This window comes from Xenia sp. Carnegie-2017, unplaced genomic scaffold, assembly GCF_021976095.1.
Source record: "Xenia sp. Carnegie-2017 unplaced genomic scaffold, XeniaSp_v1 HiC_scaffold_23, whole genome shotgun sequence".
Taxonomy (NCBI): Eukaryota; Metazoa; Cnidaria; class Anthozoa; order Malacalcyonacea; family Xeniidae; genus Xenia; species Xenia sp. Carnegie-2017.
Genome location: NW_025813486.1, coordinates 1,166,402 through 1,189,822, shown reverse-complemented (window position 1 = coordinate 1,189,822; position 23,421 = coordinate 1,166,402). Strand labels below are relative to the sequence as shown.

Genomic DNA, 23,421 nt, shown 5'->3' with positions numbered 1-23,421 from the left:
CAAAAATATTGATTGGATCGTTAGGAGTGATTGGTGAGCAATAGTTGGCAAATAACAGTCGGAGTGGTTTCAAGTTACGTGTATCAGTATGTAAAGGTAGAAATGAATGAAAGCAACAGAGAACGAAAACAATCTTGTAGTCGTACTAACAAAATATTATTTAATTTAATGACTTATATGTGTGTGTGCCGTAGGCTTGATTTCAAAAATTGTGTGAGAAAGAATTTAGTAATTGTTAACGTGCTCTTTTTTTCCCCGATGTCAGACTTGATTTGCATCCAAGCTTCCTTGTTCTTGTGTTTTCGGTCTCCAATAGCGTTCTTCTTCTACTTCTTTAGCGTCTTTTCCAGGAGGGTTTTTTCCCTCAGGAAGGTTTTCTCCCTTATGAGGGTTTTCTCCCTCAGGAAGGTTTTCTCCCTCAGGAGGGTTTTCTCCCTCAGGAAGGTTTTCTCCCTCAGGAGGATTCTCTCCCTCAGGATGATCTTCTCCCTCAGGAGGGTTTTCTCTCTCAGGAGGGTTTACTCCATAACGTAACTAAAATTCAAAGAGTTTCTTTCAGCAAAATTAACGTTTCGTTATATTATAATAACATATTATAATAACTGTCGTTTTTAGTAAATTCAATATGTGCATATTTATGCAAAAGGATTTTTCAGTTTGTTTTTTCATGTGGTGGGATGTTTTAATTTTTTACTTTACTCGCCCTACGTGCTTGGTCTGTAAAAAAAACTTAGATCCGATATTTCTCCATAAAGACCACAAGCTCGCTTAAAAAAGGGCTTAATAAACATTAATATCAACTGGAGAGATAACTCTACATAAACTCTCTATCATCATTGCGTGTCTTTCGCTCGCGTGAAGGAAAATTTATTTTGGATCACGTGAGCACAATTTTGCCAGTCCAAGATAGGGTGGCTTACTATAAAAGTACAAATAATAAACCTACCTGTTGTCTTCTCCACTTCCAGATTAAGCAAATTGTACAAATGAAAACAACAAAATTAATGACAATGATCCACTTAAGAGAAATACTGGTCTTAGATGAAGTACTGAAACCAAGAAACCATTCAACTTGGGTTTTGTTTAAAAGAACACTGGCGTCAAACGCTGGGATCAAATTGTAGTTAGGTTTCTCAGCAACTGCAAGCACGACTTTAGTAAAGGCTCCTTCTTCCATATAAAGGAGTAACTCCACATACACAGTTCTGTTTGGTACACCTCGTTTTTTTCTCGAAGCAATATCTTTATCTGTTGAAAAAATTCAAAATCAATGTTCGAAAGTACTTCTATATTTAGCATCATCAGCTGAATTTTTAATTGGTTATCATATGATTTAGCAATTTTTAATTTGTCGAATGTTTTTCCTTTGGCAGAGTATCCGTGACGTAAAGGACTCGCTTTTTCAATCCTGCTGTGTATAGTTTTTGTGAAAACGATAAGTTTGTACAGGTAATAGCATAGTTTAGACTTTCGAGTGCAATTTGGAAAAAAAATGCACGAGTGAGATTTTTCAAAGACTATTAAAATTGCACTAGTCCATCATTTCCGGCAAAATGGCGCGCTTTGATTGGCTCATAAACATTTTTGCCGGTCCATTATTTTGCCGGTCCAAAACGCGTAATTTTACAGTCAAATGTAAACAAACTTCGTAAAGCAAATAGCAAAACGCAAAATAAACAAAACAAAAAACTATTTACCAACGTGATTCGAAAGAAAAACAATTGGAAAACAGTTAAACTATCGAGACGATACAATTTGAAACGAGTTTATATTTTATGGACGAAAACTTGAAAAGCGAAAGCCAACCGGTAAAAAAACAGCAAAGACGAGAAAGAAAGCAAGCTTCGTTTCAGGTGAAATAATGCCATATAATAAGCCTCTTAGGGCCTGTTTATATGGAGCCGAGTTACCCGGCTGAGCGAGTTACTCGCTCAACCGGGTTTGACAAAGTGATCTGTTTATATGGCACCGGGTAACTCAGCTAGTACTTCCGTTCATTTGTCTTAAATGAAGCTTGATAGTGCTAACTTGGAGTAAAGGCGCGAGATTTTAAAAAGCCTCACAGTTTCGCAGCAAAAATGGAATGGGTGAATATAAAATTGCAAATTATGATATGTTTATGTTTTTGAATAATAATGCTGCAAGTACAAGGCTTAGTACGCATGCGTACCAACAAAGCCAATTTTCTCGCCTCGCCGAGTTACCCGGCAAATGCGTTTATATGGAAATATTCATCCCGCCTAGCCGGGTAACTCGCTTACACAAACCGAGTTACCCGGCAAAGCGAGTTACTCGGATGTGTCATATAAACGATTCACCGGGAAATGCATACATTTTATATAAGGGGTATAACCATCGATCAACCGCTTCGGCGAGTAACTCGCTCAGCCGGGTAACTCGGCTCCACATAAACAGGCCCTTAATAACCTCGCTTTCTCGGTCTTTACTGAGAAATATCGGACCTCTGCCTTTTTGTACAAACCTCGCACTACGGGCTCGGTCGGTACAAAAACACCTCGGTCCGTTATTTGTCCGTAAAGACCTCGCGCTTGGTCATTAAGAGCTTAATAATCTACATGAAAAAATTTCTCAATTCTGTTGATTTTTAACTTCAGCTTACGTACATTTCAGCCGGCAAGTATAACCATCGATCAACCGCTTCGTATATTTAAATTCTGTCGGATATTACTTTTCACAACACCATACCTTCTGCACACGCAACTAGAACAAGGTATCTACTTTTAGCAGTGTTCATATTTTTATCCAAAAACACTTTGCAAACGGTGAATTGTAAACTTTTTCGCTAAAGAAAACTTACTTAAAACTTACGGCAGCCGTTGTAAATGCTTTGTTTAAAATAATTTAACTTTCCCGCGTTTTATTTTGATTGGCTCTTAGATCATTTCTTTGTTTGACTAGCCAATCAGGAGGGCATTTTTCAAAAATAAATTGCACTGTATTTCCTTTTTTTTTGCACTGTGTTTCCTATTTTTGCACTGGTATTTACGATAAATTGCACTCCTCTAAACCAATCAAAATTGAGAAATTTTTTCATGTATATTATTAGTAGAGAAATAAATGACGCTGCTCTGAAATTTACAAAGCACAATAAAAACACTATATACATCAGTGACTGCAACATCAAATCCAGACCTTGCATTATGTAATTCTTATTTTTGTCTTTTTTCCTTATTTTTTCTTATTTTAGTTTCTGTACCCAAAATGTCTACGAATATAGGTTACTTAAAAATATATGGTAATGTTACACTAAGGCCCAACACAGAGTTTAAGAGTTAACTCGAGTGCCTCCCCTTCTCCCCTTCAGCGTCAATTGTCAAACATAGAATATACCGGGATGCAGAGTGGATAGAAAAATTAAAAAATTTAGATCATGTAAACCAATGGAAAAAATTTTATCGCTTTAAAATCTGTTTTTTAAAAATGTACTGAAGGTCATTCTTACCTTCCTTCTCCTTAATTAAATCCTTTAGACTCTTCTCTTTTTCTGTTCCCTCAATCAAATCTTTAACATAGTGTTCAAACACTTTTATAAAGCCACGCTCTTCAAACAACGATGGAGGGGCATCCACAGTTAAGTTCATAAGATATGCTGTATGAACACATCTAGCAAATTATACAGCAGAAAATATTTAAATATTTGAAACAATAAGACTACGTAAAAATTAAAATGATGACAGAGTGTTGCAAAACATTTACTTTCCAGCAGCTTTGACATTCGATAGACAGAATTTTGGCTGAGGACAGGAAGCACAAAGTTCCTTATCACGACAGTTGTCATCATTAGGAACTAGAAAAATACATTATTTTTTATTTTTGAGACTGTTCTCGATCTTTCACTTATCATTACCTACACTGACACACGTTATCTTATTTCTTATATATTTTAGTTACTTTAAAGACTGTTCTTGTTCTCTGTTGTTCATTCATCACTACCTACACTGACACACGTTATCTTATTTCTTATATATTTTAGTTAGTGTAAAGACTGTTCTTGTTCTCTGTTGTTTATTTATCATTACCTACACTGACACACGTTATCTTATTTCTTATATATTTTAGTTAGTGTAAAGACTGTTCTTGTTCTCTGTTGTTCATTCATCACTACCTACACTGACACACGTTATCTTATTTATTATATATTTTAGTTAGTTTAAAGACTGTTCTTGTTCTCTGTTTTTCATTCATCACTACCTACACTGACACACATTATCTTATTTCTTATATATTTTAGTTAGTTAAAGACTGTTCTTGTTCTCTGTTGTTCATTCATCACTACCTACACTGACACACGTTATCTTATTTCTTATATATTTTAGTTAGTGTAAAGACTGTTCTTGTTCTCTGTTTTTCATTCATCACTACCTACACTGACACACATTATCTTATTTCTTATATATTTTAGTTACTTTAAAGACTGTTCTCGTTCTCTGTTGTTCATTCATCACTACCTACACTGACACACGTTATCTTATTTCTTATATATTTTAGTTAGTGTAAAGACTGTTCTCGTTTTCTGTTGTTCATTCATCACTACCTAAACTGATACACGTTATCTTATTTCTTATATATTTTAGTTACTATAAAGACTGTTCTTGTTCTCTGTTGTTCATTTATCACTACCTACACTAACACACATCTTATTTCTTATATATGTTAGATAGTGTAAAGACTGTTCTTGTTCTCTGTTGTTCATTCATCACTACCTACACTGACACACGTTATCTTATTTCTTATATATGTTAGATAGTGTAAAGACTGTTCTTGTTCTCTGTTGTTCATTCATCACTACCTACACTGACACACGCTTTCTTATTTCTTCTATGTATCAGTCTCAAATTCAATTGCTTTTTTTACCTTGAATATGAACGACCAGGTTTTTTGACAAGGTATGACGTGGATGTAAGGTACTTTCACATGAAATAGGAACATTGTAGGATAGATTTCCATGAATAAATATACTTTTCTTCACGTGCAATTTCGGTGGACTGTCATGAACATAAAAATGACTAATCACTTTAGTAATTTTACTTAAAGTGTCTTCCTCCTTCTTGATTTGACAAGTATATTCCGATAATTTCTCGGAATATGGCTGAAGATCAACCGTCCAATTTAAGCCACATTGTATTTGAGGATAATCCAAATCTTCGATAAAGATTTCACCAACAACTGAACAATCTTCACCAGAGCGAGGGGCTAGGAGACATATTGACGTGGGTTCTTCGTTCACATCTGTATGTAGTAAAGACAATGTATCACTTAAACATGAACTATTTTGTGTAGTACATGATTCAATTAATGATGAACAATGGTTTGTGGAGAGTTAAAATAACAAAGAATTTTCGGTTCTCGACCTTAGGCAACAATAAACAAGAATGCTTTGCCAGGTAAAATCGATCAGTCTATAAAATTCACTAGTAGATCCCCGCCAATAAATACAAAGACCCGCTAGTAGATCCATTGATCTACACAACGATCCACTAGTAGATCCATTAATGTATGCAAAGACCTGCCAGTGGATAAACTAATTAATACAAAGATACACCAGTAGATACCCCTATAATATTTTCATTCTCTTCGAATTAAGGATATCTTCCTGTTTTAGTTGAAAATTTTGTGTTGTCAAAGATCCCTGGAAATTACAAATATTTGGTAATTTACAAAGCATTAAATGTACATCATGAAGAGAACAAAAATACTGATAAACATTAATAGCACACCATTTGGTTCCAATTTACCAAAAGTCAACAGTAAATGACAACTTCTAAAATCTTTATTATAAAACTCTGTAAAAGCTGAGTCGTTTTATAATAAAAACTAACGTAAGAAATTCTTAATATAGGCTGTTATCCTTTTTTACATTCAAAATATTCCCACAGTTTTAAACGGAGGCAAAAAGCCGTTTGATCGTGAAAAATGTGACAGGTGAACAATTTGTTCAATCACAAAGTACCTTTGACTGGGATATCCAACATTTTATTGATAGTCTTTCCATATTGATCTTCACAGCTTATATTAATCTTCAAAGATTTTGAATAATCCAGACTTTCATAATCTGTAGAGTTAGCTCCAACAAGCAACGTGAGAGAGTTTAGTTTCACTCGATCCTCGTTGGAATCAAGGAGTTTACATGATGGTTTTGTGTTTTTATCTTCATCAATCATTATGACATTGCCAATAAAGACATTTTCTACGCTGTTCTCTTCTAATGAGGAATCTTGACTTATTTCAATGTTCGTGGGTGCATCGTTTATGTCTGCAAACGAAACATAAAGACGTAAATGATTTAACAACGTAAATATAACACTTTGAAAACGAAGGATGATGTCCCGAGCCGAACACAACGGATGCGAGTCGTACTGAGGGAGTCAGGGACATGCTCTCCTGGACCATTTTTCAATCAAGAAGCTCAAGCTAAAATTCCATTTCCTGGACTTTGGGGATAGAATATTATCGATTGTACAGTTTCTAATGCGTTTCTCCAACCCATAATTGACGACCCATATTCATTTCTACAGCCTCAAAAATCAACAGCTGGAGGGACACATGGTACTGTCAGGGAGTAATCTCATGTTGACTCCCCAGTTCCGGATGCTTTTTGTCACTCAATAATATCCCACTATACTGTGTAATTAATTTGGTGTTTATCTTTGTCACTATGTAATCTAGATCGTCCAGGTTAGTAGAGTCCCGAGAAGGACTGTTGTTGTTGATGTTGACTGACGTTTCGACAACCTTAGCAGTAGTCATCTTCAGAGTCATACTGAGTTAACTACTTCAGAGTTAACTACCGCTAAGGTTGTCGAAACGTCAGTCAACAACAACAGAAACAGCTCTTCTCAGGACTCTACTAACCTCGTCGATCTACATCTACAAACTGTAACGATACTCCCGGGCTCAAACCATTTACTTTACTATGTAATCTCTCAAATACACTTAAGAGCTCTTAAGATTAGATCCTTCGCTGCTTTATTTCATTTCATGCTTTCTATTTAGCATCATCTTTAATTTTAGTCCTATCATAACCCCTACCAATCATTCCAGCCATTATATGGCATATATTCGTCAGTCTTTTTTTTGTAAACATTCACAAAAAGTGTTCACAATGAGCTGTACTCTATAAACAAGGTGATGCCTAACACGATTTAGATTTAGTCAATTTATAACTTCAATGTAAAGAAACAAACCTAGAACAGTTATGGTAAAAGTCTTTTCAAAACGCAATCCACCGCCATCTCTAACAGTAATGGGTACCACTAAACTTGGTGTAAGCTCGTAATTAACTGATCCAAAGTGAAATAGTTCATCACGATTGGTTCCACTAATGACAAAAGACGCAGTACTATCAGCAAGAGTGTAAGTAAAGGACTGATTTGAGCCATCGGGATCTTCAGTAGTTAAAGTACCAATATACGTCATGTTAGGAGAGTTTTCTTGAATGGTCGAATTTGATAAGTAAAGAGATGTTGGAGCTTCGTTAACATCTACAAAATAACATTTATTTTATAAAAACTGAAGTAAAAACTACATTGCACATAAAACATATAAATAACAGACACCACAAAATACAAAGAAAAAATATTCTCTTAAGCAAAAAATAAAGGCAACTAAAGGATAAAGCACAGTTTCCATCGCGATCTTTCACCAAACTTCAGAGTTCAAGGCTTCAGTATTGACTGACGTTTGCCAGCCAGCTTCAGCTTTAAGTATATGAAAAACACTTAAGACCTATTTAACCCTTTCTTTCCCAGCGTCGTGGAATGGAAACATCAAGGAAACCATCCAAAACTCAAGTTAAGGGTTAAGCTAGACTTACCAGAGATGAAAATTTTAACGACTTTGAAGTATCGAGGCCAGCAGCATCTTTACAAGCGACATTGATATTGTAAACATTTTTTTTTTCAAAATCAAGATAGTCATTCCATTTAACTCGGAGAAAATTGCGATCAGTTTCGTGAGTAATGTAAAACTCATCTTCGTCACCATTTAATGAGTTCTCGAGGGAGCAATGATGGATCTGAGGTGGCACACTTTTTACATCTGGATCTATTACCTGTGACAGAAGTATACTCTTAATGCATGTTCTAGGCTAAGTTTTTCATCAGGTAATTGTATGTCTCCTTGTTAAGTATAAGTTCTTTCTGACTAAAATATGTTTAGTGTTGGATTAGGATTGAAATTGCTTTTACGTAGTTACAGTGATAGTGTGAAGTTTTTGAAGAATTGAAAAACGCGACAGTAAAAAACTCTTAAAAAGAGCATCTATATTTTTTAACAAAAACATTGCCTTCGGGAATCTCGGTATATCTTACTACCAAACACGAAATCTAAGCAACCGATTGATGTTTAACTCACCAAAAACTTTCCAATCACTGTTGAAGCAGGAGAATTCTCTGCTACAAAATTTTCAGACATCAAAATATCAGTTGGAGCTTCGTTTACATCGGTTACTTCGATCCGAAATTGTTTGAGCGCCATTCTCCCAGGATCTGCGACAGCCAACCAAATAATGTACACGTTTTCTTCTTCATAATCAAGAGAACCGTTAACAACGAGGGGAATCGAGTAAAAATTAGTTGATTTATGGTTCATTGTACGATATTCAATATTTGGAACACCTGAATTAAGAAAGAATTTTTTATGCAAACGAAATTGTATTTGCAAACTACAAAGGAAATTTAGAATATTCCTTTTTCAAAGTACTTGGAGACAGTGTTGATTTAATCTATTGTTATTATACTGAATGAAGGAAACCAAAGCAGCGAAAGATTAGATATAAGTTCAAAGTTGGTGAGGCATTTTTAACTGTTTTCGATTTCACGAGGCCATAAATCACGCTATGAAAGGTTATGGATGTAAAATCAAAAAATTCACCATGTATACAAACCTTGTAGAGCAAACTTTTCACGAACCAAAACACTACTGTGATTCAAATAAAACTTTAACGTGTCATTATCGTCATCAGTCGCAACGAAGTCGCCGATAACCGACCCCAGAACGCAGTTCTCTGGGATGCGATTACCCGTCAAAATTATATCCTTGGGTAATTCGTTAATGTCTCGTACAACAACAAACAAACTCTGGATGGACGAAGATTTTGGTGGATGACTTCGATCCGTACATTTTATCTTTATACGATGTTTATTCTTTGCTTCGTAATCGAGGGATTTTGCAACAACTATCTTGTTATCTAGCAACTTGAAGTAACCATTACCAGAGTCAACCAATTCCCAGGTAAAACGTGAAGTAGGTTTTTGACCAAGATCATCGTCTCTAGCTGTTAGAATACCAACAACGGAACCAATATTAACGTTTTCAAGAACGTCGTTATTTGAAAGTCTTATGTCGTAAGGAGAATCATTAACGTTCAACACAGTAATGTTAAAACTAGTTGTAGTAAACATAACAGGTGAACCATTGTCGCTCACATTAATTTTAACAGTGTAAATATTATCTGACCGGGGTTTCCACACTAAACGTCTATTTACCAACAATGCTCTTCCTTGAACAAGAAAATAAAAATTTGCGTCTTCATTCATTATTGTGAACGTCAAGGGATCATTTTGAAAATCGTTTGCAATGAAAAAGCCGACAATGGCAAAAGTGTTCATTTTCTCATTGATATAAGTGCTCGAGAAAAGAATATTTGAAGGTGGATCGTTTACTCTCCTGCAGTAATAAGGTACAGCAATTGGATCCCAGTCCCAAGCAACATTCCCGGTGTTACTGTCCAATATACATTGAGCCCTCTCAATGGGTACGTTGAAATTTATCCCAAGGAAGTTTCTAGCGAAGGCGTTAGGGATGTTTGTTGATTCAATGACAGCTAGTTTGAAATTGCCATCACAGTCGATGGAACAGAATTTCAAATATTCATGTCCGTGTGGGCAACTGATACGTGCAGGCTTGCAGGCTGTTCCAAACTCATCATGATATGCATTAAGTGGACATGGAGGTGGGATCAATGGTGAACATAATTTAGCTTCACACTTGTGTGGAGTTACTGCTGATGGTTTATAACCAGATAAACAGTCGCACCAATAACTACCATCTGTGTTTTTACAGTTGGAATTTATACAGCCACCATTTCCATTTTTACATTCGTTTATATCACCACATGATTTGCCATCATCTTAATGGAAATAAGATAGCACACCATATATGGAAACTTTCAATATCGGGTCATTACCATATATGGAATTTTTAAATAATGGGTCATTACCATATGTGGAAACTTTAAATAACGGGTCGTCATCATATATGATAACTTTAAGGAATGAGCATTACCATAAATGGACACTTTAAATAACGGTCATTACCATATATGGAACCTTAAATAATGAATTACTGCGAATAATCTAACTTCAACACGCTGCTGTATGAAAATTACAGAAAAAACTACCGCAGTTTTGAAACTTCCGAAAGATCAGAGGTCTAGCAATGGAGTGTCGTGTTGTTTACTAGATGTTGCAAAAAAAACAAGCAAATGAGACTAAACACTTTAAAAAAAGTTTGCGCTTACTTATGTAGTTCACATTATCTTTTTATGCGAATTAGAGGTTGAACAATTTACTTAAGGGGGGGAGTGAAATCTGATTCAACCCTCCCCAGTAAATTCGTGAATGCTTCAAACATTACAATATTTGATAACTAAAACACTTTTTTTATGACGATCGGTCATTCAGTAATTTATGCACACCAGCAAGTTGAAGTGTTTTGTTGAAGTTTGTTTAGAAAAATATATAATGAATAGTCATTACCTTGAAGTTCATAGCCTGGGCGAGTTACACATAAACACGATCCATCTGCAGAGTTACAAACATCTTGACATCCCCCGTTAGGTGAACCACATTGACGAGACTCTTCTAAAGAAGGACATGGGGACCCCCCGTGAGCAGGATGTGTCGTGATGTGACGACGACGAGTACTCGTTCCAATGCCACATTTTGAACTGCAAGCACTAAATTCCGTCCACGCTGTAGAAAGATGAAGGAAAAATATTGGATTAAAAAATGAAGTTATGTGTTTTGTCGTTTATGGTGTTGAAATTTTCTCACTGTCAGCAGCGTAGTCAGATTGCAAGTTTTAGTTCTGCTTGTAAATTCAGATCATTATCATTATTTATGTTTTTATAAATTTTTTGTTTTTGCAGTAATTTCACGATAATGAGTGAATAAGCGGGATGGCTACACCATCCTTACACTCTCTTATAACCTTTTAGTACATATAACAAGTATTAACAAATGATTTCTTTGTGTTGTAAGTGTCATGTATGAAATTATAATGTACACTGTAGTTAACCAGCGATCCAAAAGATTAGTGTAAACTGTAAAGATGCCTTGACGGAGGGAATTTTGCTATTTTGAACAAAATGGTTGAACGCTGTTATGTTGTTTAGTTGCTTCGACGTTTGTGACAATTGGAATTATTTTTTGCAAATTTTCGCACCTATGATTGTTCATTTCACGTCGTTTCAAATCGTCTCATTGAGCCAAACGATAAATTCTTGATATTGACTTCCTACTGAGTAGGAACAACGGAGCATGAGGCGTATCAAAATGTTGCACAAAAATAGTTTAAATGCAATATAAATCAAGAGCCGCGAAGACGTTACTTTATAATGAGCACAAAATAAATATTATTTGAACCAGAAGTTCAATCGATCTGCAAGAACCGATCGTCACTAAATACTGCAAGTTATAATGGCAAAGATTATCTAAAATAATCTAAAAGTCGAAGCGCTAATTCCGGCATAAGGATTGAAGGTTTCAGAAATAATTATATGCAGTTAAGCACACAATAGTTTTGTAGTAACATTTGCAAATCTATAGAACGCAGGAAGATAAGTCCGGGTTCAATATTCAAGTGAAAGATCACATAAAATAAGACCATATATCTGTCTACATTACCTCAAAATAACCAACACGATATTCATGCATCAAACGAATGAAGAAATTAAAAGATGTCATGCAAGACATAACTTCACTTTCGGTGATAAGCAAAACGAAATTCCAATGGTTTGAAAATATATTTCGGCATTTAGAAATCAATATTTGATGTTACGGATGGATAAGCCATGACTTATACAGTGAGCAACTAATAATTTTTAAGCATTTCTTCCAACATCTAAAATAAGGCAAAGCAAAAACTTACGCGAAACTTGACAATTTACTGAAGGTGGAGGACTTCTTCTTCGTCGTCTTCTTCGTCTCCATGATAACACGAAGATCAAATGAAATACCAACAATAAATAAATAACAAGAAAGAAACGTCTAAATAACATTACTAAGGATTCAAACGTTTTACCACAGGAAAATCTTCTTCATATAAGTGAAAAAGAACTCCGGTTTAAAGTTGTCAAAGATGTCTTCAATCATTAACTAATGTACTTTCATATTTCGAACACACCGTCCACACTGTGATTTCATGCTGTTTCTTTCCTGTTTTCATGAAGGCTAAACTGCACGTGTTATTCAAATGAGACACTCCACACAGGTTTTACATATTTGAGTACAATAAAATATTGTGTTGAATGAGCAACAGAAAGCTAAAACAGTATAGTATACGGCTAAATTCGTGTGATATCACTTTAAATAAAACTGTGTTTCATCTATAATTGTATATTGTCTCTCTGCCTTACGTGGTTTCATTAATTTCTTTAGCAAACTTTACAAAAGAAGAATAACTAGACTTAATAGCCATAGAAAAGAATATTTTTATTTCAACAGCATCAAAGACAACAAAGTCCAAAAATAATGAGCATTACATACATTAACAGAATGATTCAAGGAAAGTATGACATTAATTAGTTTAAAGTAAGCCAGTTTTTTTTGTTGCTTCTTGAACTTCAACTATCTGTTCATTGAACAGTGTACAAAAACTGCAAGTGAAGCGAAAAGTCGAAATCTGTGTCTGATAAATTTGCTTCAAAATCTTAATAAGCGTAGGCAAGGGAGAAAGGCGGCATGGAGGTGACTGCCGCGAACAATAGTTTCAAGACAATTATCTTTGAAAATAGTTCAAAAAATAGCAAATACCATAATGAATGGTAAAAGTAATATAATAAGTTGATAGTTCTTAAAAGAACTGATTAAGTAAAGAGCTACAATTAAGTGCTATATTTACGCACGTACATTTTGCATAAAGTGCTTTAGGGATGGTGTCGCCCCTAAAGAACAAGTTACGGAGAAGACAAAAATAAACAAACATATACCTGCAAGTCTTCTTCTTGATATTCTCTTCCTCAGCATCTTAAAAATACTAAACAACAAATTGGTGGTATGACAAAAACAAACAAGCAAAAACATACCGCAGTTTTTATGTGCGCTTAGTGCCATGTTTAACTGTTAAGCTGAATAATTACTAAAATGCATTGACCAAACTTTTGGAGCTTGTGTATTTTTCAAAACCACTGTTAGCAGTAGATAAAGTTGAAAATTCCCAAGTTCCAACTGAATGATGTATGGTCTTCATAGCAATTGCTAGAACGTTAGTTAAAGGGGTGGAGTGGCGTGTTTATTCATATACTTTGTAGTATCCGACTAATTTCTTTTGAAAAGAAAGGCTTAAAATCCTTCATTAATTGCTTTCATAAGAAATCTTTGAAGGACAACTGAACATATGAAACGTTTTAGAATAAAGTTGTTATTATTGATAGAAAAGTTAATCGAAAAGCAAACAGGAATTTCATTTTTAGTGGCCGTTTTTACACATTTTTGCTGGACAATAATATTGATTCCTCAAAAACACGCGTTCCACTTGAGAAAATATCATAATTTACTTTAAATTTGTACAAAATTTATACCAAACTTTAAAACACAAATCGCGAGAAAAATTCTCCTATATACTACATATTGATTGCAGAACAAACAACAGAATCGTAGTTCATAAATAATGAGCCAAGAAGATAGGCCCGAGAAAATGGAGTAAATAAATAAGCTTTTCAAATGCTAAAACGTAGTTAAATTCCCTTTAGATTGTCTTAGATGAAAATACTAAAAATTGTACGTAGAATTGCTTTAAATAAAAGAGAGTGAATCATGTACGTAAGAATTTATAAACCACACAAATGCAAATATAGTTGTGTTGAAGTCACTCAAGTACAGTCAACGAACGATAAATCTTCAAATTAGTTTTCATTCTGAAAGCATTCATTATCAATGTGTCTAGCAGCGTCATGGATCAACACATTTCACCACTACAGAGGAAGTCCCGTGTAAGGACACGTGACAAAACTTCAACAAGTAGACGATGTTATCTTCATGACCACGTGATCGTCTGATTTCGCTACCAAGAAGGTCAAATGATTCCGGGCATTACGAATCAACTGCATTGCACTAAAATGAACGATATGTGTTTACAGTCGCTGTATGAAAATATCTTGTTTTGATTCAAAATTAAGACTATGATTATCACACAAACATAAATGATTCCTTTCAAATATTAAGCTTAAGATTTTAGCTCGTGCATTTTATCTGCCTCTCAACTCGTTATCAAGTAAAAAAGGAATGGAGATGAGTCAAATCTCTTATTAATACGTACAGCAAGTGCACAGGACTTTCTTCACAATGACTGAGAGCGATGGACAGCGGTAGATAGATGGTGGAATGGTGGATAGATGGTGGAATGATGAATAGATAGTGCAATAGGTGGATATATGATGCAATGGGAGATTGATGGTGCGATGGTAGATCGATGATGCAATGGTAGATAGATGGTGCAATGGTAGATAGATGATTCAATGAAGGATAGATGGTGCAATGGTGGATAGATGGCCCAATAGTGGGTAGATGATTCAATGGTGGATTGATGGTGCAATGGTGGATAGATGGTGCAATGGTAGATAGATGACTCAATGGTGGATAGATGGTGCAATGGTTGATAGATGGCCCAATGGTGGATAGATGATTCAATGGGAGATAAATGGTGCAATGGTGGATAGATGGTGTAATGGTAGATAGATGATTCAATGGTGGGTTGATGGTGCATTGATAGATAGATGGTGCAATAATGGAGCAACAGTAGATAAATGGTGCAATCAGTTCCCTCAGCCAAACAATTTCTAATATCAATAAATGAAAATCTAAGCTCCCAGCAATGTTGAATCAAATATTCTCTAAAGGAATTAACAGAATACCCTCAGCTACAACCCACACTAGCAATGATTTTCATAACCAAAACAGAACTTGCAGATTGTACACCAAAAAATAGAGTATATGTTTTTGATGTTTAAGATTTTGTAAAATTCAATTTGTTTACCTCGACAAGTAAAGGTCTTTTTGAAACTTTAGTTTCATCTTGTTGAATCTATTTAGACCAAGCTAAGTTTAACGATTGTCCCATAACCTGTTTCAAAATCTCACAAATGAATAAGTAGATGGATAAAAATGAAACTCAGCCAGAGCAAGAGAAACTTGCTGGTAATAATTATTCAAAGAAAATTATTGGAGATAAGTTGGAAAATAAAATTAAATTAAATTGCAACGAAACCTTGCTAAGTAACTTCTTTGTCGGATTAATTGTTCCACCATGAGCATTAAAAGGGTTTGTGTTCTTTCCCATGACTGTCAAATATAGAATATGTAAGGTGTGAGACAAGCACACAAAGGTGTAAGACAAGTACATTAATATACAACACCAGTACACAAATGAGTAAAACAAGTAATTCAATGTATAATACAAGCACGGCAAGGTATAAACAAATACACCTAAGTATAAGCTAGGGCATAAGGTTAAAAACACCAAGGTATAAGACAAAAACTCAAGTAAAAAATCAACCTGTTCTCATGGAGTAAACACCAGCAAACTTATTCACATCTCGACTTTTCTTTTCTTTAAAGTCATGAAAACAGAAATCAATTTAAATTTAGACAACGAAAAATCTTTGTTTTCCTGAGAAAGACATCTTATTGTCGAAAAGAAAACAAAGACATACCTCGCGTCGAGATGGCTGATTTTCGTGAAACTTGCTTCGGAGCTCGATAATCAATTTCTAAGTGTCCATAACTAAAATTTTTTTCGCTTTTACTACTAACATTTGATCTTATTTCACCGTAACTTTCTATTACAAGCTCATTTTTAGGATAAAACGACGTCAACTCTGTGCCAAGGTCTCTTATCGTTTGGTTGATGCAATCGATAGAATCCATTTTTCCTTTAGAGGCTTCGCAGATAAATTAAAGACGAATACTATATTCGCTCGATTTTTATATGTACAATACACATTTTCCCATTTTTTGATAGGCTTATACAAAGAAAACCCATAAGAAATGTCTGCAAAAATCTGCTCACTTGCAATTTTAGCTATAACATAAAGCCGACAATTAAAAGATCAAAACAAAATCGCATAAGGCAAATTATCAAGTATATAATGTCATTAAACGAGGCTGTCAAAACTCAAAAGGGAAGCTAATAATTTAATTGAATGCTGCCAAAAATTAACATCATAAAAGACAAGGATACACGACAAGGAACGCCTCCTTTCATCAAACTCGTCACCCAAACCATTCGAATTCACGAAAGAATACATTTCTTTAAAAAATGTCTAAATATTGTTCCTTTCAAATGTTAGTTTCAGTCCGCCATCTTTGACAACCAAATGCATGTTTCCATGGCAAAATGACGCAATGAATGAGAGCGCTGATTATGCAAAAATTTGATTGTTGAGCAATAGTTGGCAAATAACAGTCGGAGTGGTTTCAAGTTACGTGTATCAGTATGTAAAGGTAGAAATGAATGAGCAACAGAGAACGAAAACAATCTTGTAGTCGTACTAACAAAATATTATTTAATTTAATGACTTACATGAGTGTGTGCTTTAGGCTTGATATCAAAAATTGTGTGAGAAAGTATTTAGTAATTGTTTGCATACTCGTTGCTTGCCCTATATCGGACTGGATTTTTATGCAAACTTCCTTCTTCTTCTGTTATTAGTCTAAAATTGCCTTTATCGTCCATTTCTTTAGGTTTTTTTTCCAGTAGGGTTTACTCCCTCAGGAGGATTTTCTCCCTCAGGAGGGTTTTCTTCCTCAGGAGGATTTACTCCCTCAGGAAGGATTTACTCCCTCAGGAGGATTTTCTCCCTCAGGAGGGCTTTCTCCCTCAGGAGGGTTTTCTCCCTCAGGAGGATTTTCTCCCTCAGGAGGGTTTTCTTCCTCAGGAGGATTTACTCCCTCAGGAAGGTTTTCTCCCTCAGGAGGATTTACTTCCTCAGGAGGGTTTTCTCCCTCAGGAGGGTTTTCTCCCTCAGGAGGATTTACCCCTCAGGAGGGTTTTCTCCTACATGAGGGTTTTCTCCCTCAGGAGGGTTTTCTCTCTCAGGAGGGTTTACTCCACGACGTAGCTAAATTTCAAAGAGTTTCTTTCAGTAAAATTAATGTCTCGTTATTATAATAACATATTATAATAATTGTCGTTTTTAGTAAATTCAATATGTGCATATTTAGGCAAAATGATTTGTCAGTTTGCATTTTAATATGGTGGGATGTTTTAATTTTTTACTTTACTCGCCCTACGTGCTTGTTCTGTAAAAAAAACTTAGATCCGATATTTCTCCATAAAGACCACAAGCTCGCTTAATAATGGCTTAATAAACAGTAATATCAACTGGAGAGACAACTCTACATAAACTCTCTATCATTATTGCGTGTCTTTCGCTCGCGTGAAGGAAAATTTATTTTGGATCACGTGAGCACAATTTTACCAGTCCAAGTTAGGGGGGCTTACTATAAAAGTGCAAATAATAAACCTACCTGTTGTCTTCTCCACTTCCAGATCAAGCAAATTGTACAAATGAAAACAACAAAATTAATGACAATGATCCACGTAAGAGAAATACTGGTCTTAGATGAAGTACTGAAACCAAGAAACCATTCAACTTGGGTTTTGTTTAAAAGAACACTGGCGTCAAACGCTGGGATCAAATTGTAGTTAGGTTTCTCAGCAACTGCAAGCACGACTTTAGTAAAGGCTCCTTCTTCCATATAAAGGAGTAACTCCACATACACAGTTCTGTTTGGTACACCTCGTTTTTTTCTCGAAGCAATATCTTTATCTGTTGAAAAAATTCAAAATCAATGTTCGAAAGTACTTCTACTTTTAGCATCATCAGCTGAATTTTTAATTGGTTATCATATGATCTAGCAATTTTTAATTTGTCGAATGTTTTTCCTTTGGCAGAGTATCCGTGACGTAAAGGACTCGCTTTTTTAATCCTGCTATGTATAGTTTTTTGTGAAAACGATAAATTTGTATAGGTAATAGCATGCTTTTGAGTGCAATTTGGGAAAAACATACACGAGTGAGTTTTTCAAAGACTATCAAAATTGCACTAGTCCATCACTTCCGGCTAAATGGCGCGTTTTGATTGGCTCATAAACATTTTTGCCGGTCCATTATTTTCTCGTAATCGACCACGGTCCAAAACGCGTAATTTTACAGTCAAATGTAAACAAACTTCGTAAAGCAAATAGCAAAACGCAAAATAAACAAAACAAAAAACTATTTACCAACGTGATTCGAAAGAAAAACACTTGGAAAACAGTTTAACTATCCAGACGATACAATTTGAAACGAATTTATATTTTATGGACGAAAACTAGAAAAGCGAAAGCCAACCGGTAAAAAAACAGCAAAGACGAGAAAGAAAGCAAGCTTCGTTTTAGGTCAAATAATGCCATCTAATAAATCTTTTAATAACCTCGCTTTCTCGGTCTTTACTGAGAAATATCGGACCTCTGTCTTTTTGTACAAACCTCGCAATACGGTCTCGGTCTGTACAAAAACACCTCGGTCCGTTATTTCTCCGTAAAGACCTCGCGCTTGGTCATTAAGGGCTTAATAATCTACATGAAAAAATTTCTCAATTCTGTTGATTTTTAACTTCAGCGTACGTACATTTCAGCCGGCGAGTTTAACCATCGATCAACCGCCTCGTATTTTTAAATTCTGTCGGATATTGCTTTTCACAACACCATACCTTCTGCACATGCAACTAGAACAAGGTATCTACTTTTAGCAGCGTTGTTATTCTCATTTAGAAACACTTTGCAAACGGTGAATTATAAACTTTTTCGCTAAAGAAAACTTACTTAAAACTTACGGCAGCCGTTGTAATTGCTTTGTTTAAAATAATTTAACTTTCCCGCGTTTCATTTTGATTGACTCTTAGATCATTTCTTTGTTTGACTAACCAATCAGGAGCGCATTTTTCAAATGAATTGCACTGTATTTCCTTTATTTTTGCACCGTGTTTCCTATTTTTGCACTGGTATTTACGATAAATTGCACTCCTCTAAACCAATGAAAATTGAGAAATTTTTTCATGTATATTATTAGTGAAAAAATAAATGATGCTGCTCTGAAATTTACAAAGCACGATAAAAACACTACATACATCAGTGACTGCAACATCAAATCCAGACCTTGCATTATGTAATTCTTATTTTTGTCTTTTTTTCTAATTTTTTCTTATTTTTCTTTTTGTACCCAAAATGTCTACGAATATAGGCTACTTAAAAAGATATGATAATCTTACACTACGACCCAACACAGCTTAAGAGTGAACTCGAGTACCTTGCACTCCCCCCTCCCCTTTAGCGTTAATTGTCAAACATAGAATATACCAGGATGCAGAGTGGACAGAAAAATTCAAAAATTTAGAACATGTAAACCAATGGAAAAAATTTCATCGCCTTTAAGTCTGTTTTTTAAAAATGTACTGAAGGTCATTCTTACCTACTTTCTCATTAATTAAATCCTTTAGACTCTTCTTTATTCCTGTTCCTTCAATCAAATCTTTAACATAGTGTTCAAACACCATTATGAAGCTACGTTCTTCAAACAACGATGGAGGGGCATCCACTGTTATGTTCATAAGATACTCCATACCAATACATCTAGCAAATTACACAACACAAACTATTTAAATATTTGGACCAATTATACAAAAGTAAAAAATAAATTGATGACAGAGTGTTGCAAAACATTTACTTTCCAGCAGCTTTGACATTCGATAGACAAAATTTTGGCTGAGGACAGGAAGCACAAAGTTCCTTATCACGGCAGTTGTCATCATTAGGAACTGGAAAAATATATTATTTTTTTATTTTTGAGACTGTTCTCGATCTTTCACTTATCATTACCTACACTGACACACGTTATTTTATTTCTTATATATTTTAGCGAATGTAAAAACTGTTCTTGTTCTCTGTTCTTCATTCATCACTACCTACACTGACACACGTTATCTCATTTATTATATATTTTAGTTAGTGTAAAGACTGTTCTTGTTCTCTGTTGTTTATTCATCACTACCTACACTGACATACGTTATCTTATTTCTTATATATTTTAGTTAGTGTAAAGATTGTTTTTGTTCTCTGTTGTTCATTCATCACTACCTACACTGACACACGTTATCTTATTTATTATTTATTTTAGATTGTGTAAAGATTGTTCTTGTTCTCTGTTGTTCATTCATCACTACTTACACTGACACACATTATCTTATTTCTAATATATTTTAGTTAGTATAAAGACTGTCCTTGTTCTCTGTTGTTCATTCATCACTACCTACACTGAAACACGTTAACTTATTTCTTCTATATTTTAGTTAGTGTAAAGACTGTTCTTGTTCTCTGTTGTTTATTCATCACTACCTACACTGACATACGTTATCTTATTTCTTATATATTTTAGTTAGTGTAAAGATTGTTTTTGTTCTCTGTTGTTCATTCATCACTACCTACACTGACACACGTTATCTTATTTATTATTTATTTTAGATTGTGTAAAGATTGTTCTTGTTCTCTGTTGTTCATTCATCACTACTTACACTGACACACATTATCTTATTTTTAATATATTTTAGTTAGTATAAAGACTGTTCTTGTTCTCTGTTGTTCATTCATCACTACCTACACTGAAACACGTTAACTTATTTCTTATATATTTTAGTTAGTGTAAAGACTGTTCTTGTTCTCTGTTGTTCATTCCTCACTACCTACACTGACACACGTTATCTTATTTCTTATATATTTTAGTTAGTGTAGAGACTGTTCTCGTTCTCTGTTTTTCATTCATCACTACCTACACTGACACACGTTATCTTATTTCTTATATATTTTAGTTAGTGTAAAGAATGGTCTTGTTCTCTGTTGTTCATTCATCACTACCTACACTGACATACGTTATCTTATTTCTTATATATTTTAGTTAGTGTAAAGACTGTTCTCGTTTTCTGTTCTTCATTCATCACTACCTACACTGACATACGTTATCTTATTCCTTATATATTTTAGTTAGTGTAAAGACTGTTCTTGTTCTCTGTTGTTCATTCATCACTACCTACACTGACACACGTTATCTTATTTTTTATATATTTTAGTTAGTGTAAAGACTGTTCTTGTTCTCTGTTGTTCATTCATCACTACCTACACTGACACACGTTATCTTATTACTTCTATGTATCAGTCTCAAATTCAATTGCTTTTTTTTACCTTGAATATGAACGACCAGGTTTTGTGACAGGGTATGACGTGGATGTAAGGTACTTTCACATGAAATAGGAACATTGTAGGATAGATTTCCATGAATAAATATACTTTTCTTCACGTGCAATTTCGGTGGACTATCATGAACATAAAAATGACTAATCACTTTAGTAATTTTACTTAAAGTGTCTTCCTCCTTCTTGATTTGACAAGAATATTCCGATAATTTCTCGGAATATGGCTGAAGATCAACTGCCAAATTTGAATGACATTGTATTTGAGGATAATCCAAATCTTCGATAAAGATTTCACCAACAACTGAACAATCTTGACCAGAGCGAGGGGCTACGTAACATATTGACGTGGGTTCTTCGTTCACATCTGTATGTAATAAAGACAATGTATCACTTAAACATGAACTATTTTGTGTAGTACATTATTCAATTAATGATAAACAATGCTTCATGGAGACTTAAAGCAGCAAAGAATTTTCGATTCTCGACCTTAGGCAAAAAAAAACGAGAATTCTTTGCTATAGCAGTATTGAAAATTGGGGGGCGCTATTATTCATTTGTGCCCGTTCTACTTTACATTGAAATTAATTAGTTTTAGGAACTATAACATATGAATTCCTCCCTCCCAATTATCAATGTTCTGTCAATGGTTGAGTAGTTATGTTTGCATGTTGAGCCTCGTTATTTTTCCTTGAATCAAATCTTTTTTATTGATAATAACGCGCATTTTTAATATTTGCCACCCTTCACTCCATTCTCGAGATAGCTACGCTCATTCCTTTTCAGTTGAAATAAAGAGATTGTTTTTTTGATCTATTTTAATTGATTCTTTTTATAGATTCAGAGTTCGTTTTAACCCCATTGAAGCACTATCTCCTGTATTTGTGTCCTAAAAAATGCAGCATTCTGTGTAATTTCTTTTTACCCCAAATTTATGGGGGAATTGCATGTCCATGAAAATCACCCCTTTTAAAGTTACCCCATAAAATTCATCCCATGATAAATTTCACCCCTTAATAGAATTTACCCCTAACTAAATATTACCACCGAAAATTTTACCCTTAAATAGATACTGCCCCCATAAAATGTTACCCTTCAAAACCGGGGCATTCTGTGGTACTCATTTTACCCCTAACTTCAAGGGTAATTTTTACCCCCCAAAATTTACAGTGTAGGTAAAAATACACAAGTCTAAATAAAGATTCACTTGTAGATCCCCGTTATTGTATACAAATGACTACCAGTAGATGAAAAAATCTGCCAGTAGATCCACCAATGTATACAGATAACCACCAGTAGATCCATTGATCTATACAACGATCCACTAGTAGATCCATTAATGTATGCAAAGATCTGCCAGTGGATAAACTAATCAATACAATGATACACCAGTAGATACACCTATAATATTTTTGCGCTCTTCGAATTAAGGATATTTTCACTTTTTAGTTGACAATTTTGTGTTTTAAAAAATCCCTAGAAATAACAAATATTTCGTAAACGTGCATCACGATGAGAACAAAAATACTGATAAACATATCACACCATTGGTTCGAATATACCAAAAGTCAACAGTAAATGACACCCTACCGAAAATCTTTATAACACAACTCTGTAAAATCTCGGAACATATTTTTTGCAGAAGTACCGACATACATTGGAATAGTTTTATTTAACGCAAGAAATTCCTAATACAGGCTGTTATCGTTTTTTCACTAAAAATTTTCCCAGCAACTTTTAGAGAAGCTAAAAAGCCGTTTCATCGCGAAAAATGTGGTCAAGAATTTGTTAAATCACAAAGTACTTTGACTAGGATAACCAACTTTACCTTTGATTGGGATAACCAACAATTTATTGATAGCCATTCCATGTTGATCTTCACAGCTGATATTAATCTT

The 23,421-nt window shown here is 34.5% G+C and overlaps 2 protein-coding genes and 1 long non-coding RNA gene across 8 annotated transcripts in view; all 3 read right to left on the bottom strand.

Annotated features, from left to right (window-relative positions):
- LOC124449483 (protein FAM227B-like) overlaps window positions 1-23,421 on the bottom strand; it is a 43,366-nt gene that overhangs the window by 6,988 nt on the left and 12,957 nt on the right. The window contains exons 1-5 of one of the 5 annotated variants that reach the window (XM_047000405.1): window positions 16,480-16,624; window positions 15,953-16,180; window positions 15,796-15,849; window positions 15,508-15,581; window positions 15,277-15,324 (exon numbers count right to left, since the gene is read on the bottom strand). The exons of 1 other annotated variant lie outside the window; for it this stretch is intronic. In XM_047000405.1, the coding sequence (XP_046856361.1) occupies window positions 15,277-15,324; window positions 15,508-15,581; window positions 15,796-15,849; window positions 15,953-16,180; window positions 16,480-16,546 (471 nt within the window). In that variant the 5' untranslated portion in view covers window positions 16,547-16,624. Of the gene's footprint in view, window positions 1-15,276; window positions 15,325-15,507; window positions 15,582-15,795; window positions 15,850-15,952; window positions 16,181-16,479; window positions 16,625-23,421 lie in introns of those variants that run through there. 3 more of the 5 variants (XM_047000408.1, XM_047000409.1, XM_047000406.1) reach the window with 3 other exon arrangements.
- On the bottom strand, window positions 135-12,446 carry LOC124449481 (protocadherin Fat 4-like). Of its 2 annotated transcripts, XM_047000403.1 has the most exons (8): window positions 7,835-8,071; window positions 7,206-7,502; window positions 5,972-6,274; window positions 4,876-5,250; window positions 3,718-3,808; window positions 3,464-3,624; window positions 947-1,248; window positions 135-534 (listed from the first exon to the last, which is right to left on the bottom strand). In XM_047000403.1, exons 2-8 carry the CDS (start codon window positions 7,435-7,437, stop codon window positions 262-264), a joined length of 1,737 nt encoding a protein of 578 aa, XP_046856359.1. In that variant the 5' UTR covers window positions 7,438-7,502; window positions 7,835-8,071; the 3' UTR covers window positions 135-261. The 2 variants fall into 2 exon arrangements, with proteins under 2 accessions (XP_046856359.1, XP_046856358.1); XM_047000402.1 differs by lacking the exons at window positions 135-534; window positions 947-1,248; window positions 3,464-3,624; ... (1 more) ...; window positions 4,876-5,250; window positions 5,972-6,274 and adding exons at window positions 8,374-8,636; window positions 8,906-10,150; window positions 10,779-10,994; window positions 12,172-12,446 and having other exon boundaries at window positions 7,212-7,502.
- On the bottom strand, window positions 12,719-13,287 carry LOC124449506. The gene is made up of 2 exons (XR_006949426.1): window positions 13,232-13,287; window positions 12,719-12,898 (listed from the first exon to the last, which is right to left on the bottom strand). It is a non-coding gene; the product is annotated as an uncharacterized LOC124449506 (long non-coding RNA).

Bases quoted from the DNA above. Each gene is read 5' to 3' on its own strand.
- LOC124449481 (XM_047000402.1), bottom strand. From the start codon at position 12,301: ATGTTATTTAGACGTTTCTTTCTTGTTATTTATTTATTGTTGGTATTT. The intron at 10,995-12,171 runs GTAAGTTTTTGC...ATCTTTCTACAG, and splicing joins AGTAAATTGTCAAGTTTCGC to CGTGGACGGAATTTAGTGCT. The intron at 10,151-10,778 runs GTAATGACTATT...ATTTCCATTAAG, and splicing joins CCCAGGCTATGAACTTCAAG to ATGATGGCAAATCATGTGGT.